Source organism: Lithobates pipiens, unplaced genomic scaffold (assembly GCF_037356315.1).
Source record: "Lithobates pipiens isolate NorthernLeopardFrog02 unplaced genomic scaffold, aLitPip1_a1.2 Scaffold_22, whole genome shotgun sequence".
In the NCBI taxonomy this organism is placed as follows: Eukaryota; Metazoa; Chordata; class Amphibia; order Anura; family Ranidae; genus Lithobates; species Lithobates pipiens.
Window position 1 is genome coordinate 100,325,892 of NW_027507784.1, and position 14,909 is coordinate 100,340,800.

At 46.3% G+C, this 14,909-nt stretch overlaps 1 protein-coding gene across 1 annotated transcript in view; it reads right to left on the reverse strand.

Annotated features, from left to right (window-relative positions):
• Positions 1–13,411, reverse strand: part of SLC25A12 (solute carrier family 25 member 12) — a 216,866-nt gene extending 203,455 nt beyond the window's left edge. Inside the window, exons 1-2 of the mRNA XM_077447999.1 lie at positions 13,210–13,411; positions 11,720–11,767 (exon numbers count right to left, since the gene is read on the reverse strand). Of these exons, the coding sequence (XP_077304125.1) occupies positions 11,720–11,767; positions 13,210–13,221 (60 nt within the window). The 5' untranslated portion in view covers positions 13,222–13,411. The remainder of the gene's footprint in view (positions 1–11,719; positions 11,768–13,209) is intronic.
• Between the last annotated feature and the right edge of the window lie 1,498 nt (positions 13,412–14,909).

Here is a 14,909-nt window from a genome sequence, read left to right on the forward strand (position 1 = left end):
AGTGGCCCCCAGGTTTTCGGAGCCCATGGTCTCCGGGAGGCCGTGGAGCCTCAGGTTGTTCCAGCGGCTCCAGTCCTCAATGTCTTCCAAGTGTAGCTGCAACTCAATGGCCATGTCTACGTGGAAGTCTTGGGAGCGTTCCAGGGCTGTCATCCACTTCCCCAGAGTGGAGTGAGATGTCTCTCCCATGGTTATCCTGTCTGAGAGCACATGCACCTCATCCCTCACCACCTGAATGTCTTGGTGGTGGGTCTCCTCCAGGCCATTTTGGTAGGGAGGGCTTGCAGCAAGTAACAAATGTCCTGGTCTAGCTGACCGTCGCTCAGCAGGAGCAAGGAGGCAGACATCTCTGGCCCGAAAAGGCTGCCGGGGTCCCCGTGAAGCAGTCCGAGGTGGCAGAAGGACTGGGAGAGTGGGGTTGCATGTGGGGTGCCTGGGCCTCCTGAGGGCCAGGTGGAGCTGCCACTGTAGCGCCCGGGGAGAGCCTCTGAAGTGCTGGATATCGCCTTTCGAAAATGCTGGAGCAAGTCGCCCAAGTTGTTGCTCTGGTTTTTTGCCTTTTTACCGATAGCATACCGGTGATAGTAAGCTGAGAAGGCCGGGGTAGGTAGTGGGAGGCCAGGAGCTCACAGAAGATGCGACTTTACTCAGCAATGTCCAGGGAACTGCCATTTTTTTCATTTGTAACCAACACCTTGCAAAAGAAGACAGTTAAATCCCAAGTTGTCAGTACATTTTTTTTAAAAAGAAAGAAGTGTCCCTTGAGCTGGTGCTGTCTGTCTTAGTTGATATCTGTAATCCAAGGTCTGTTTAGGTTCTGGCTTCACTCTTACCTGTACCGTTGTTTCCTAAGCTGGGTGAGTGATTGTCCCTGACAGTTTCTGGATGAAGCTTCCAAAAGATAGAGCAGGAGCATCAAACACTCACTTATGAATATTAATCATACCTCAGCCAATCCCTGGACAGGGGTGCCCAGAAGGTGGCTGGGGAGGTGATAAATGTCTATGAGGCATGGGCAGAGCATTTGTTCCTTTTCTGGGAGGGTTCCTATTCTCCTGGGGCTGCTGCCCCTGGAAGGCAGTTAATGAGACAAATGTTGGCGTTTGTGCCTCAGCAGAAGATTGCTAAAAGGATTTTGCTGGAGGGCACTGTTCTGAGGTCCTGGTCTGGAGAAGGAACTTTTTATCTCCCTCGCTGAGAAACTATCTGAGGATGTGGGGTGGCAGTCAGCTCCTGGGATATGGTGAGTAAGACCTACTGCAGGACTGTGTTTCTGCAGCTAAAAGGATTTGTGCTAGAAGTTTGTACTCATGTTGATTGTTTTGGTGTATCCCGAACCCCTCTCCTATTTCAAGCAATAGATTCTGAAAAGATAAGCCTTATACAGGGCATACGCATGTCAATTCTGAACAAATTTTCTTTTAAAAAACAAATGTTGTGCATTTTGCAATCCGATGGTGCCACCATCGATTTCAAAATTCGACCAACCATGCCTTCAATTTCACCTTGTGTTGCCACAGAAAATAATTTTTGTGGCCAGAAATCTTTTCGTTCTGGAAATTTTCTTATTTTGCGCTCATGTACATTTCTTTTTCGTTTATATTTCTTGCACAATTCTCTCATCATTGATTAGAAAATCGTTAATTTAAAAAAAAAAAATTCCAACATGCCCGATCACCCAAATTTGATGGCCGCATAAAAATCGCCCATTGCTGCGACCCACTAATGGTGCAAAATTTGAACGAAAATTCTTAGTAATGATTTTTTTTATTTCGGAATTAGATGCTTTAGACTGAGCCTGTATGGTCAGTGTGCTTGGAATGGGGTCTGCGGCAGGCAACCACTGTACTAGAAAGGAAGACCTGGGCATATACTCAGCGACTCCTTTAGGATGAGAGCTATATTCCCATGACTGGCGTGGATTGCACAATTAAATGCATTAGGAAGGCCTTGTAAGGGTTGTTGGGCCCTCTGATTCCTCCTGTATTGATTTGTACTGTAACTGTACTGTATGCCCCAACATTGTAAAGCACTGCACAAACTGTTGGCGCTATATAAATCCTGTATAATAATAATTTGAAATAAAAGACCCCTTTCCAATTGGGTAAGTTAAATGTTAAAAAATAATCAGCCTGAATCAGAATTACAACCACTAGATATCCCATGACCTAGATGACTGAAAATAGATAATATCTGTTGGGTTTCCTAGAAAAATTTAACATTTGATAAAGCTTCTGTATCATACATCATTAGAAACTTAGTGTCCTAAGGTTATGTGTACAGTGGTTTGTATCCTCACTCCTCGCCTTAAAGGGGAAGTAAACCCTGATGAGTTTACTTCCTCTTTCATTCCCTGCAAAGGTAAAGCATAATGGACTACTATGCATCACATAGTAGTCCATTATGTGTCACTTACCTGACACCACTGTCCCCTGTAGTCCAGCGCATCCATCTTCTCGGTGGGTCTCGCTGCTCCGCCGCTGTCATTCGGCGAAGCCGCGATGATGTCACTTTGTGCACATGGCATATCGCCGTTGATGGCGGCACGCTCAGTGCGCCTGTGCGCCGCTGTCTACGGTGCATGCGCCGTAGACAGCGGTGCCTGTCTTTCCGCAAATATCTCCTAAACCGTGTAGGTTTAGGAGATACTTCTGGGACCTACAGGTAAGCCTTAATCTAGGCTTACCTGTAGGTCAAAGTGTGTTGTAAGGGTTTACAACCACTTTAAACTGGTTGTAAACCCTTACAGACCACTTTGACCTACAGGTAAGCCTAGATTAAGGCTTACCTGTAGGTCCATGAAATATCCCCTAAACCTACACGGTTTAGGAGATATTTGCAAAAAGACAGGCACTGATGTCTACGGCGCATGCGCCGTAGACAGCGGCGTGCAGTCTCAACAAGCTTGCCGCTGCTAAGGGCAATATGCCGTTAGTGGCGGCTCCCGTGCGCATCCGCGGGAGTGATGTCATTGCTGCTCCGGCTCTGTGAGTGGCAGGAGCAGCGTTACCCAAAAGAAGATGGACTCTTCGTGCTACAGGGGCTATCGGTGACATCGCTGGCTCCTGTGTCAGGTAAGTGACCCATAATGGGCTACTATGTAATGCATAGTAGCCCATTATGCTTTACCTTTGCAGGGAGACAAAGAGGAAGTAAACCCATCAGGGTTTACTTCCTCTTTAAGAATTAGCACACTAAAGACTTCTTAAAGAATAATCCCAGGCATTAGTATGTTATACATAGATACTGTACATTGGTCCAGCTTGGACCAATATTATCACTGTATGTATATGACATACCTAGATGATACCGCTGGAGGCTGGATATCACTATAGATGGTGTTATCCCAGTGAACTTGTTTTTGGGTCCTGTGCTGAGCGACCGGCCTTATGCATTGTGAATACAGGAGGACAGTCACTTTACACTGGCACCATTCAGAGAATGCTTTGCACTTCAATGAATGCAAAACACTCTCTGATTGAACGAGGTGGAGCATTGAGATCACAATATCCACCTTGTGCAATAAACTAACGCTTTGAATTAAATTAGGAAACTGTCTCTGAATGGTGTCTATGCTGAGTGTCTGACCTCCTGTATTCACAAGGCATTGGGCCAGCCGCTCGAGGAGATTACCTCCTCAGACCACCATCCAGAGTATCTGTGTAGTTTGTTCAAACCTTAGTACCATAATTAACATATTCAATTTTTTTTACTCTAGGGCAGGGATATGAAATTAGTGGACCTCCAGCTGTTGCAGAACTACAAGTCCCATGAGGCATAGCAAGACTCATGATAGGACTTGTAGTTTTGCAACAGCTGGAGGTCCGCTCATTGCATATCCCTGCTCTAGGGGTAGGAGTTTGGAAATTCTAGAGAAATGCTTAAATAATGCATTACAATTTAACTAAACCCATTTGATTTTAGTCAACTAAATCTTTAACAATTCAGATGACTAAAACGGAATTTTAGTCAAAAGACTATGACTGAAATGCAATCGAAAATTTTACACCAAAATTAACACTGTTCCAGAGGCATCGTCCACATATGGTATGCAGGATATGGACCAGTGTAGCTATGTATAACATTCTGATGCCTAGAATTACTCTTTAAAAATGGAAGGTATTTACACATCTCATCGCATCACTCATCCCAAAAAAAAACAAGGGGATTATTCCTCATTTCAGAACAGTTGAGCAAAAATGCAACCAGTGGCGGTGGCTATGCTAATCCACTGGTGTGATGTTAACCTGGAGGGTTCGTTTCGGGGGGGGGCATGGCCTTCTGGCTTAGTTCGCCCTCTCTCATGGGGTCTACCTTTAGGGGAGCCCTACCTAGTACTTGGGTGGGTCTGTTTTGGCAGACCTCCCAGAGAACAGGGTCCATTTAATTTCGGCCAGATGGACCAGTGGCGTACCCCAGTCCCCGTCTGGAGCCCAACGCCCTGGGGGAATCAGGGCTAGGGTCCTTCCTCCTTGGAGGACGACGACTATGTGTTCACCCTGTACATGTTTTGGGTTTCACTTTTTGGTGTGCACTTCTTTTTTTGCACCGGGTGGAGTCTGGTTGTTTTTACCACACCACGGGCTAAAAAAAAAAAAAAATCCTAGATAGAACCTTTAGCACTTCTCTGTGGAGGTCTTCACTAAGTGGCCTGACCAACACCACTCAGCTTTTCTTCCCAGTCAGCCAGTGCATCTGTCCATTCACTCCAATGAAGTTCAGGCTCTGCATGAACAGTAGGCTTAAGGGAAAGCTGGGAGGACTGTGGAAGAAAAGCTGTATGGTACCAGTTAGGCTTCACAGCAAATATCTTCCTTGGGAAGTGTACAGGTAAGCATAGCCTACTTAAAAAAAAAGTACACAGAGGGGATTTACTAAGAATAAGTGCACGATAAGTGCACTCATCATTTAAGAAATAATCTCAGTTGCAAATACAGGTGCAGAATACATTAACATGTCTAATTTGACTAAAGGCTGCATATGCTGTTCATGTCTGTCTATACCAGTGTTCCCCAAACCTCTCCATATACTGTGAAAAAGTATTCATATGCCTTGGAATTTTCCACATTTTGTTATGTTACAACCAAAAATGTATTTTATTGGGATTTTATGTGATAGACCAACACAAAGTAGCACATAATTGTGAAGCGGAAGGAAAATGATAAATGGTTTTCAACATTTTTTACAAATAAATATCTGAAATGCGTGGCACAAATTTTTATTCAGCCCCCCCAAGTCAATACTTTGTAGAACCAACTTTCACTGCAATTACAGCTGCAAGTCTTTTGGGGATGTCTCTACCAGCTTTACACATCTAGGAGAATGAATTGTTTGCCCATTCTTTTTTGCAATATAGCTCAAGCTCTGTCAGATTGCTTTTCACAGATGCTTTCCATCAAATTTGATTGTCCTATTAACTCCCATTAACTCTGACCAGCTTACCTGTCCCTGATGAAGAAAGCATCCCCAGAACATGATGCCACCACCATGTTTCACAGTGGGGATGGTGTGTTCAGAGTGATGGGTAGTGTTAGTTTTCTGCCACACATAGCGTTTTGCTTTTAGGCCAAAATGTTCTAACACGTGTTTGCTGTGTCCCTCATATGGCTTCTCACAAACGAAACTTCCTATGGCTTTCTTTTTCCCACACTTCCATAAAGGCCAGATTTGTGGAGTGCACAACTAATAGTTGTCCTGTGGACAGATTCTTCCACCTGAACTGTGGACCTATGCAGCTCCTCCAGAGTCACCATGGACCTCTTGGCTGCTTCTCTGATTAATGCTCTCCTTGCCTGGCCTGTCAGTTTAGGTGGATATCCATGTCTTGGTAGGTTTGCAGTTGTGCCATACTCTTTCCATTTTCAGATGACTGAATGGTGCTCCGTGAGATGTTCAAAGTTTGGAATATTTTTTTAGAACATAACCCTACTTTAAACCACTCCACAACTTTATTATTCCAGACCTGTCTGGTGTGTTCATTGGCCTTCATGATGCTGTTTATTCACTAAGGTTCTCTTACAAACCTCTAAGCCCACGTACACACGGTCGGAGATTTTGCCAACCAAATCCGTCAGATTTTGCCCGTCGGATTTAGTCCGACGGATTGTGTCCGAAACTGTTGCATACACACGGTCGGGCCAAGTTGGCGAAAAATCCGATCTTTCAGAACGTAATGACGTAATTTCGTTACGATGGGACTACATTCAGGCTAGTAGCCAATAGCTTTGATGTAGGAATTTGATCTGAGCATGCGTGGCACTTGGTCCGATCAAAATGCTATACACATGATCGGATTAGGTCCGACCGGCCCAGTTGGTCGGGAAATATTTCCAACATGTTGGAAAATTGGGTCGGACGGAGATTCGGATGGAATCAGTCCGATGCATACCACACACAGTCGGATTATCTGACGACACGGTCCGATAAGACTCATTCCGACAGATTCTCCGACCGTGTGTACAAGGGCTAAGAGCTTCACAGAACAGCTGTATTTATACTGAGATTAAATTACACACAGGTGGACGCTATTTACTAATTAGGCGACTTCTGAAGGCAATTGGTTCCACTAGATTTTAGTTAGGAGTATCAGAGTAAAGGGGGCTGAATACAAATGCACGTGACACTTTTCGGATAATTATTTGTAAAAAAATTGGAAAACCATTTATCTTTTTCCTTCTACTTCACAATTATGTGCTAATTTGCAAGGGTCCATCACATAAAATCCCAATAAAATGTATTTAAGTTTTTGGTTGTAACATGACAAAACGTGGAAAACTTCAAGGGGGTATGAATACTTTTATAAGCCATTGTAGCAGAACTCCAGTAATCCATGAAAACCTAATTGTATGTAGTATCCCGTCCCTCCTAGCCCCCTTCCATCGCATAGTCTCTGTTCATACTAAAGCCTGGTACACACTCAGCGGGAACACCCCAGTGGGTGGAACAGAAAAAAAAAAGTCCGCTCCGGTTGGAACCGCTGTACTAATGATCCGTTGTTTAGTACATTGATCTCCCTACACTGAGCTGTTGTGTTCTGACAGGAGGACGGCCCCCCAAACACTCCAATCAGGGCTCTCAGGCTGGATTCACACCTATGCATTTTTAGTGCTTTTTGCAGATTTGCACTGCAGTCCATTTAACATGATTTGCTATAGAACACGTTCTGTAGTACAAATCTGCAAAATGCAAAAAGCACTAAAAATGCCTAGGTGTGAATCCAGCCTAAAAAAGTGGTGATACATTTCTGGAACAATACAGGCAGACAGAAGGTTGCTTCATGTGGAAAATCAAGGTCAGCTGAATCCCTGTCTTAGTATTGTTGGTTTTACTAGTAGGTTTTATCCACTGTTGGTTTCTTATAGCACATAATCTCCAACACCTTCAACTAGTCTTACCAGTGGACTTTTAAATTTTTGTCTATTGTACATTCTGAAGAGACCAAAAGCAAATCATCAAATTCATAATATAATTGCCATTATTGCTAGATGGAACTGGAAATTTTGCTGAAAATACCTCATTGAAGACCTTAGAGCCATCATGTAAAAGGGGAATTTTAATTTTAAGTGGAGCTGACTTTGGGCATTTTTAAAACAACTAGAAAACATTTTTTTTTCATGTTACAGCTGATCTGGAAACTATTAACCATTCAATAAAGAGAGACACATATGATCAAGGGGGACACAATAGCATAGGGCTGGGCATGCTGGTGGGTCCAGCTAGGAGCAAGGACATTTTAGGGCATATACTAACACAAGAAGCACTTGGCACTCAGCACACAATTCCATTTCTGTCAAGTGTACCATACACTGTAGTGAGCCAAACTGCCTAGGACACGTGTCCATATGCACCATGGGTGCCTTCAATTCATGTCAGACAAGTCGTTGCATGAAACATTCAGGTTATACCTGGCCATTGATTCTACATAGCTTGCTGGGAGAACATTCTTCTGAAATTCTGCCCCTGTAATACAAAAGATCACCCAGCACCCAACTGTAGGAGTCATTGCCAAACTATTGGTCACTTAATTGTAATTTGGAACCTTCTGGGTTCAATACTTTTTGTGTCACATACTTGTAACAAACAAGCAGATTAAAAAAGTAAAAAAAAAGTTAAAATAATAATAACATAATATTATATATAACACCATCCTGTATTTACAAAGTGCATTGGTACATGGCTCCTGGGACTTAAGGGTTGTAAGGGAAGCAATTTCCTTTTAATAACAGGATCCTTGGTCTGCCATCATTCAAGAGAGGTCAGTCTCTGGGAAGGAATCATATTGCATAAGACTTCATATGCTGGCCAATATCAAAGCTTAAAATCAAAGCAGCGAAACCAGTTTAATAACAAGTTATAACATGCAAACGTTCTAATACAGAGTGAATGTGTGCATGACAAACAAGAAATAATCAGAAGCTAATTTCTTTTCAAGCAGACACTAAAAACGTGAACTAACTGACAGCACAGTGTTAAACACGACTAAACCGAAATAACTAAATAAACCAGATTTGAGCACTTAATTCCCATTGGAAGATTTCCCCTCTTCCCCTGTTAAAGTGACTACTCAGAATTGGGGTTTTTATTTCACTCTCAGTGATAAAAGTAAACAGGACTAATAGAGAGGGTGACTCTCCCCAACAGGGGCACAGACAGCAAAACAAACCTGACAGGTGTTCTAATTCCTCTTCACTCTACCAAAACTAAAATGCATTGCACACGGTTGCAGTGCAGCTCCATTCACTTGAATTGATTGGTTTTCTGTGAAGTAGAGCATGGCAGTCATGGCATGTGCTCACTCCCAGCTCCTGTTTTTGCTGCTTAAAGCGGTTGTAAACCGCTGGGTGCATTTTTTCTTTTTTTCAAGCCTGCAAGGTAAAGACATAATGTGCTAGTATGCATCGCCTACTAGTACATTACGTAAAACTTGCCTGAAAACTAAGCATTCCGCTTCCATCTTCACCCATATTCCTTAGAGGTCCGTGGACTCCAGCTGTGTGTCTGGCCAGAGCCGTGATGACGTCATTCCCACGAAGCTGCCATTTGCGGCACAGGATTCTGAAGAATCGGCCCGGGTGGCCGTTTCTTCTGTGCGCATGCGCCTATTGCTCCATCGGCTGCATACAAAGCTTGCAACATGTCGTTGCGGTGACGAGACAACATTCAGGTTCTGCCTCCCCGTGCCTCTGCTCCAGGGTGGAACATGTTCCCACCCCTGCAGCAGCTCATGCAATACACCCCCCACCAATTACAGTGAGTCAGGGATCTTCTTCCTATGGTAACGATTTGAAAAGAGCATGACCTTGCGGGTCTCCGCTCACACAGCTGCGTTATTCATTCACAGAGTTCTGTGGATGAATGAACTACAAGTACCGAGAGCCGTTGAGCACTCTGTTAGTTCATGGATTCTTCCCGTCATTGTGAATCTGCATGCCTGTACGAGGTACAAGCAGACAGATACACTACAGGAGCCTTGCATTGCACCTGTGATCTGCTGATTGTGGGTGCAATGCTTCACATGTTCCTACAAAAAAAAAAAAAAAAAAAAGGCACATTTTTTGTACCTACAAAAAGAAGTACATTTATTTTTTTTTAAAAGGTGAATTTATCTTTTAAGTAGCATTGAGAGGTCATTGGAAAGCAATAGAAAATGTAAGCCAACTGCCTATTTGTTAATACCTATGTGAACAGGGCCTTGGGCTATGTCTACAGTTGCGGTTGGGGGCAGTAAAGAACAAGCGGTTGATCTGCGGTTTTACTGCCCTTTCCTTAAAGTGGTTGTAAACCCTTACAACCAACTTTGACCTACAGGTAAGCCTAAATTAAGGCTTACCTGTAGGTCCAAGAAATATCTCCTAAACCTACACGGTTTAGGAGATATTTGCCGAAAGACAGGCACCGCTGTCTACGGCGCATGCGCCATAGACAGTGGTGCACAGGCGCATTGAGCGGGCCGCTGTTACGGCGATATGCCACGAGTGGCGGCTCCCGTGCGCATGCGCGGGAGTGACGGTTTTACCGAATGACAGCGGTGGAGCCGCGAGACCCACCGAGAAGATGGACGCTCCGGACTACAGGGGACAGAGGTGACATCGCTGGTGCCTCATTAGAGTGAATAGGGCCACTCTGCAAGCGCTCCACAGTGTTGTAGTTAAGTAGTATGGGGTTCAAGGGGTTAAAGCAGGTGGTGAGGAAGCAATACAAAGCTTCCTTAGGCTAGGTTTCCATTAGTACGACTTGTCATGCGATTTGGGACTGAAAAGTCACAGGACAAGTCATACCCCATGATTTCCAATGAGTACCATTCATATCTGTGGGACTTCAAGAAGCAATGACTTCATAGTAGTCCTTGCACTACTTTGGTCCCACTTTGATGCGACTTGAGGTCCATAGACCTCAAGAATACAAAGCCATTACTTCAAGTCGCGGCAATATAAAAAAAATTGCAGTAAAAATCACTGCAAAAATCGCACGACTTTGGGAACGCAATAGTGGAAACATAGCCTTAAAAACTGTCAAATGCTTTCTGAAAAGTGACTCAAAAGTGGAACACTCTTCAAAGACTAACCCTAGCGTGAACGACTTTAAGGGTACTCAAGGAACAGGTAAGTCATCATTGAAACTTGTAAAATTGTTATTTAACAATCATAATAAAAGAAAAATAAAAAAACTCAATACGACAATAAAATCCCTCCAATAGGTCTAAATAGACTCTACAGGGTATATATATTCGTATATTATCTATTAGAGGGAGTAACATGTAGAGCAGGGATCCTCAAACTACGGCCCTCCAGCTGTTGCAAAACTACACATCTCATGAGGCATTGTAAAACTCTGACATTCACAGACATGACTAGGCATGATGGGAATTGTAGTTCCTGAACTGGAGGGCCATAGTTTGAAGACCCATGATGTAGAGTCTACTTAGACCTAGAAGCCCTTGTTTACATTGACTGCAGCTTTGAAATTGTGTGACTTCGTCTGAAGTCACACGATTTACAAGCCGCATGTCAGTGTGACTTGAAAGACATCTGTGTGGCTTCATGCACAGATGTTTATACAAGTTGCACCCAAAAATCACCAAAAGTAGTGCAGGAACTACTTTTTCAAATCAATGTGGCACTGCAAAGTCGGCATCACACTGATCTGAACAGTGCAACTGAAAGCAATAGGGTGCAACTTGTCATGCGATTTGACAGTTCTCTCCAATGTGAACGAGGGCCAAGAGGCATTTTATGGTCTTATTGATTATTATTTTTTTTTTTTTTTGGTTACTCATGATTGTTAAATAAAAATTCTACAAGTTATAATGATGACTTACCTGTTCCTTGAGCACCATTATAGTCCATTTCTTTTTTCCTACATAAAGTAATGAGAGGGCAAGGTCATCCAGTGCCCAGGGAAGAGGTGCCAAACTGAGCCGCCCCCCCCCCCCCCCCAGTCCCTTAGGGTTAGGGTCAGGGCACCCCCATCCCTGCAATAAACCATTGCGTCCAGGGCAGCCGTCCCTCCTGCCCACCCCCTTGTCCCGGTCTCCACCCTTTCTTGCTACATATCAACTATAGTGGAGAATCCCTAAACAAAAAGAAGAAAAGGAATGCAGCTGCCACATCTGCGGATCAATGAGCTGCGATAGATGAAATTTTATTTGTTGGCTTGAATGACAAACCTGTCAGCACACACGGAGAATACAATGCAAAAATGGAGGCCATCTTCCCCTTACCTGCAGGAATATATTCTTCAGCTCATTGGGATCGGCTCTTTTGGTGAACTGTAATCAGAATCAATAATGAAAGGGTCACTGGGGGTCTGCCATGTACATGTGGCACTTCATATGACTGCCAGGCAAGAAGCACACACACACACAGTGAACTGACAGCAAGTTCACCAACACAAAATGAATGGAATGCCCAGCAATCCCCCCCCCCCCCCCCCCCGATCAGTCTGGAACCCTGATAGAGAAGTGTCCCTCTCCTCCCCCGATCAGGCTGGATCCCTGATAGAGAATTGCCCCCCTCCCTCCCTGATCAGGCTGGATCCCTGATAGGGAAGTGTCCCCCCCATCAGGCTGGATCCCTGATAGAGAAGTGTGCCCCCCCCTCCTGATCAGGCTGGATCCCTGACAGAGGAGTGTGCCCCCCCCCCCATAAGGCTGGATCCCTGATAGAAGTGTCCTCCTCCTCCCTGATCAGGCTGGATCCCTGATAGAGAAGTGTCCCCCCCCATCAGGCTGGATCCCCGATAGAGAAATGTCGCCCCCCCCCCAATCAGGCTGGATCCCCGATAGAGAAATGTCGCCCCCCCCCAATCAGGCTGGATCCCTGATAGAGAAGTTTCCCCCCCCCCTCATAAGGCTGGATCCCTGATAGAAATGTGTCCCCCCTCTCCTGATCAGGCTGGATCCCTGATAGAGAAGTGCCCCCCCCCCCCATCAGGCTGGATCCCTGGTAGAGAAGTGTCCCCCCCCGATCAGGCTGGATCCCTGATAGAGAAGTGTCCCCCCCCCCCCCCCGTTTAGGATGGATCCCTCATAGAGAAGTGCCCCCCTCCTCTCTGTCTGATCAGGCTGTATCCCTTATAGAGCAGTGCCCCCTCCCCCTCCTGATCAGGCTGGATCCCTGATAGAGAAGTGTCCCCCCCCCCTCCTGGTCAGGCTGGTTTCCTGATAGAGAAGTGCCCCCCCCCCCCCCTGATCAGGCTGGATCTCTGATAGAGAAGTGTCGTCCCCCCTGATCAGGCTGGATCCCTGATAGAGAACTGCCCCCCCCCCCCAGGCTGGATCCCTGATAGAGAACTGCCCCCCCCCCCCCAGGCTGGATCCCTGATAGAGAACTGCCCCCCCCCCCATCAGGTTAGATCCCTGATAGAGAAGTGTCCCCCCCCCCTCCTGATCAGGCTGGATCCCTGATAGAGGAGTGCCCCCCTCCCCTCCTCCTCCAGCCATCACCTGTGTGTACACAACAATGGCATGGATGACATTCCCACACATGGCTCATGACGTCACCGGTGACAACACACAAGCATTATAGAAGGCACAGCCAGGGGTGACACCCCGCCCTCTGTATCCCCGCACAGACACATGATTAGTCTGATCGTGGCATGCATTGCACTTCAGGTCGGGGAGGGTGGGGGTCTCTCTCTGACGGTTAGGGACAAGCGGCTGCAAAGCACGGAGCGGGGATTATGCGGGAACAGCAGAGAGATCAGAGTCACCTTGACCGCCATGCTGAGGCTGTGTGATGTCAGAGCTGGCAGAGGCGCGCTCCCGGGCGGGGACGCGCACGGTCGGGTAATCTCAGAGGCGGAGGTGGTGGCGGGATGTTGGCTGTCTGCCGCCCGGCGCTGTCAGTGTCACCTCGGTGGAGCGGCTCCAGGACTGTGCTCGGGGGAAGGTGGGACTGCCATAGACTCCCCCTCCCCGCACAGCCAGAATAGGCAGTTTTATCTATATGACAACTCAGGGTGACCCGCACTCGGGTGTCATGTTCCTGGGTCACGTGGTGTGTGTGAGGAGAGGGCCACACTACAGAGGGTCTCCATTACATTCTATGGAGACGGGTCAGCTGTACTGTAAGACAGCTGGAGCCAATCACAGAGCACACACACAACTCAGACACGCCCACTCATGGACAGCATGGAGCTCCTGACCTCACCACCCACATCTGACCAACTTCACTGGGCATGACATCACACCATCCACACATGACATCATCCACACACAATATATCTAAAAAGAGAGTACACCCCTCACATTTTTGTAAATATTTTATTACACCTTTCCATGTGACAACACTGAAGAAATGACACTGCTACAATGTAAAGTACTGACTGTATAGCTGTGTAAATTTATCGTCCCTTCAAAATAACTCAACACAGAGCCATTAAAGCGGGAGTCCACCGGGACTCCGCGTTTTTTTTTTTTTTTTAAAAGCCAGCAGCTACAAATACTGCAGCTGCTGACTTTTAAATAGTGACACTTACCTGTCCAGCGCGCCCGCGATGTCGGCACCCGAAGCCGATCGCTCGCTCGTCTGGCGGGTCCTGCCGCCGCCATCTTGGGTATGGGAATCAGGAAATGGAGCCTTTCGGCTTCATTTCCCGGTTCCCTACTGCGCATGCGCGAGCCCCGCGGCGCAATCCGGACGGTCCCCGCTGCCTCTGGGAGCTGTGTGTTTCCCAGCAGGCAGCGGGGCACTTGCTGAAGGGGGCGGGCGCTTGCGGAAAGGGGCGTAACGTATGCCCCTTTCCGCAGAGAGCTAGCCCGGAAGTGGGTGCAGTTACCTGGATTATCCAGGTAACTGCACCCCCCTCCCCCTGAAAGGTGCCGATTGTGGCGCCGGAGGGGGGGGGGATTCCGATGAGCGGAGGTCCATTTTAGGGTGGACCTCCGCTTTAATGTCTAAACCGATGGCAACAAAAGTGAGCACACCCCAAGTAAAAATGTCCAAATTGGACCCATTTAGCCAGTTTCCCTCCCCGGTGTCATGTGATCCATTAATGTTACAAGGTCTCAGGTGTGAATGGGGAGCAGGTGTGTTAAATTTGGTGTTATCGCACTTATCTGGTCACTGAAAGTTCAACATGGCACCTCATGGCAAAGAACTCTTAGAGGATCTGAAAAAAATAATTGTTGCTCTACATAAAGATGGCCTAGGCTATAAGAAGATTGCCCAGACCCTGAAACTGATCTGCAGCATGGTGGCTAAAACCATACAGCGGTTTAACAGGACAGGTTCCACTCAGAACAGGCCTCGCCATGGTCGACCAAAGAAGTTGAGTGCATATGCTCAGCCTCATATCCAGAGGTTGTCTTTGGGAAACAGACGTATGAGTGCTGCCAGCATTGCTGCAGAGGTTGAAGCGGTTGGGGGTCGGCCTGTCTGTGGTCAGACCATACGCCTCACACTGCATCA